This window comes from Zingiber officinale, chromosome 11A, assembly GCF_018446385.1.
Source record: "Zingiber officinale cultivar Zhangliang chromosome 11A, Zo_v1.1, whole genome shotgun sequence".
NCBI lineage: Eukaryota > Viridiplantae > Streptophyta > Magnoliopsida > Zingiberales > Zingiberaceae > Zingiber > Zingiber officinale.
In genome coordinates, this window is record NC_056006.1 from 23,318,839 (window position 1) to 23,320,906 (window position 2,068).

The 2,068-nt window shown below is 52.1% G+C and overlaps 1 protein-coding gene across 1 annotated transcript; it reads left to right on the forward strand.

Annotated features, from left to right (window-relative positions):
* Window positions 1-807: 807 nt before the first annotated feature.
* LOC122031298 lies at window positions 808-1,341 on the forward strand. Its single transcript, XM_042590425.1, has 2 exons — window positions 808-1,161; window positions 1,324-1,341. The coding sequence occupies exons 1-2, from the start codon at window positions 808-810 to the stop codon at window positions 1,339-1,341; spliced, it is 372 nt and encodes a 123-aa protein (XP_042446359.1).
* Window positions 1,342-2,068: the final 727 nt, after the last annotated feature.

The window sequence follows — 2,068 nt, forward strand, 5'->3', positions numbered from 1 at the left end:
ATCGATCAAATGGAGGAGCTCACTTTTCCTGGCGATTGGAGAACAACCATAGCAGAGTTTCTAAGATCAGGAGCTACGCCGCCTGATCGGGAGGAAGCTCGCTTATTGAGGAGGAGAGCCGGTCGCTTCACCTTAATCGGGGACCAGCTCTACAAGAAGGCCTTCTCCAGGCCATTACTGAAATGTGTCGGATCAGAGGACGCCAACTATATACTACGAGAAGTACACCAAGGCTCCTGTGGAGGGCATCCGGGCGGTCGGTCGCTAGCAAGGAAGATCCTGTTGGCCGGGTACTTCTGGCCGACTCTACAGGGAGATGTCGCTCGGATAGTAGCTAACTGCCTGTCTTGCCAAAAGTGCCATCACTTCTCTCATCAACCGACCGAAGAAATGAAGGATTCCACTATATCGTGCTCGTTCGACCAATGGGGCATAGATATTGTGGGACCCTTCCCCATGGCAACCGGACAACGAAAGTTTTTACTCGTTGCAGTAGACTACTTCTTTAAATGGGTTGAAGCTGAGCCGCTGACGAAAATAACTGAGCAGATGGTCCAAAAGTTCATCTGGCAGCATATCATCTGTTAGTTCGGCATTCCGCGTTGGCTCGTCTCTGACAACGGCAGATAGTTCGTCGGACGGAAACTCAAAGAGTGGTGCGAGGAGTATGGAATCCAGCAGACCTTCACCTCCGTAGCATACCCTCGGAGCAACGTACAGGCTGAAGTCGCCAATCGGGAAATCTTGCGGATCTTGCGATTTCGGCTCGACCACTTCGGGGGGAGTTGGGTAGACGAGCTCCCCGGCATGTTGTGGGCGATCCGCACAACCCCAAAGGAAGGAACGAGTGTAACCCCGTTCCACCTGGTGTACGGCGACAAAGCGGTCGTCCCTGTCGAGGTCGAACTCAAATTCAATCGAATACAGCACTACAGTGAAGACAACGTCGAGCGGAGGCTTCTGGAGTTGGACTTTGTAGATGAGACGTGCGACAAAGAAGTCGTTCAGCTGATGGCCTATAGGCAGAGGATGAGACAAAACTACAATCGACGAGTGATCCCGAGGTCATTCCAGGTCAGCGACCTCGTGTGGAAGAAAGTAAAGCTGGTTGGCGATGTCACTAAACTAGAAGCTCCATGGACCGGACCATTCAAAGTAGTGGTAAAAGCTCCGCTCGGGTGCTTACTACCTAGAGGATGAAGACGGGCGGCGGCTAGAACACCCTTGGAGCGCGAACAACCTCCAGTTGTACCGAGCTAGATGAAAGGTGCGCTAATGTAATTGAGGTGTACTTTCCGTTTTTCCTGTGCCCTTTGATTGCAGGATCGAAATGAAAAATGAAACGTTCCCCAAATACTCATCGACCGGCGATATTAAACCCAGGTCTCCATCAACGGTCGAGCAACGACCTTAAACCCCTGTCTTCACCAAATCGTCGAGTGGCGACGTTAAGCCCAGGTCTCCATCGAAGGTCGAGCGGTGACATTAAACCCCTGTCTTCACCAAATCGTCGAATGGCGACATTAAACCCATGTCTCCATCTGCGGTCGAGCGGTGACCTTAAACCCTTGTCTTCACCAAATCGTCGAGCGGTGACGTTAAACCCATGTCTCCATCAGCAGTCGAGCGGCAACCTTAAACCCCTGTCTTCGCCAAATCATCAACCGGTGATGTTAAACCCATGTCTCCATCAGCGGTCGAGAGGCGACCTTAAACCCCTATCTTCACCAAATTGTCGAGCGGCGACGTTAAACCTATGTCTCCATCGACAGTCGAGCGGCGACCTTAAACCCCTGTCTTCACCAAATCGTCGAGTGGCGACGTTAAACCCATGTCTCCATCGGCGGTCAAGCGATGACCTTAAACTCCTATCTTCACCAAATCGTCGAGCGGCGACGTTAAACCCATGTCACCATCAGCGGTCGAGCGGCGACCTTAAGCCCCTGTCTTCACCAAATCGTCGAGCAGCGACGTTAAACCCATGTCTCCATCGATGGTCAAGCGGCGACCTTAAACCCCGGTCTTCACCAAATCGTCGAGCGGCGACATTAAACCTATGTCTCCATTG

Coding starts and splice junctions, on each gene's coding strand:
- LOC122031298 (XM_042590425.1), top strand. CDS start 808: ATGTTGTGGGCGATCCGCACAACCCCAAAGGAAGGAACGAGTGTAACC.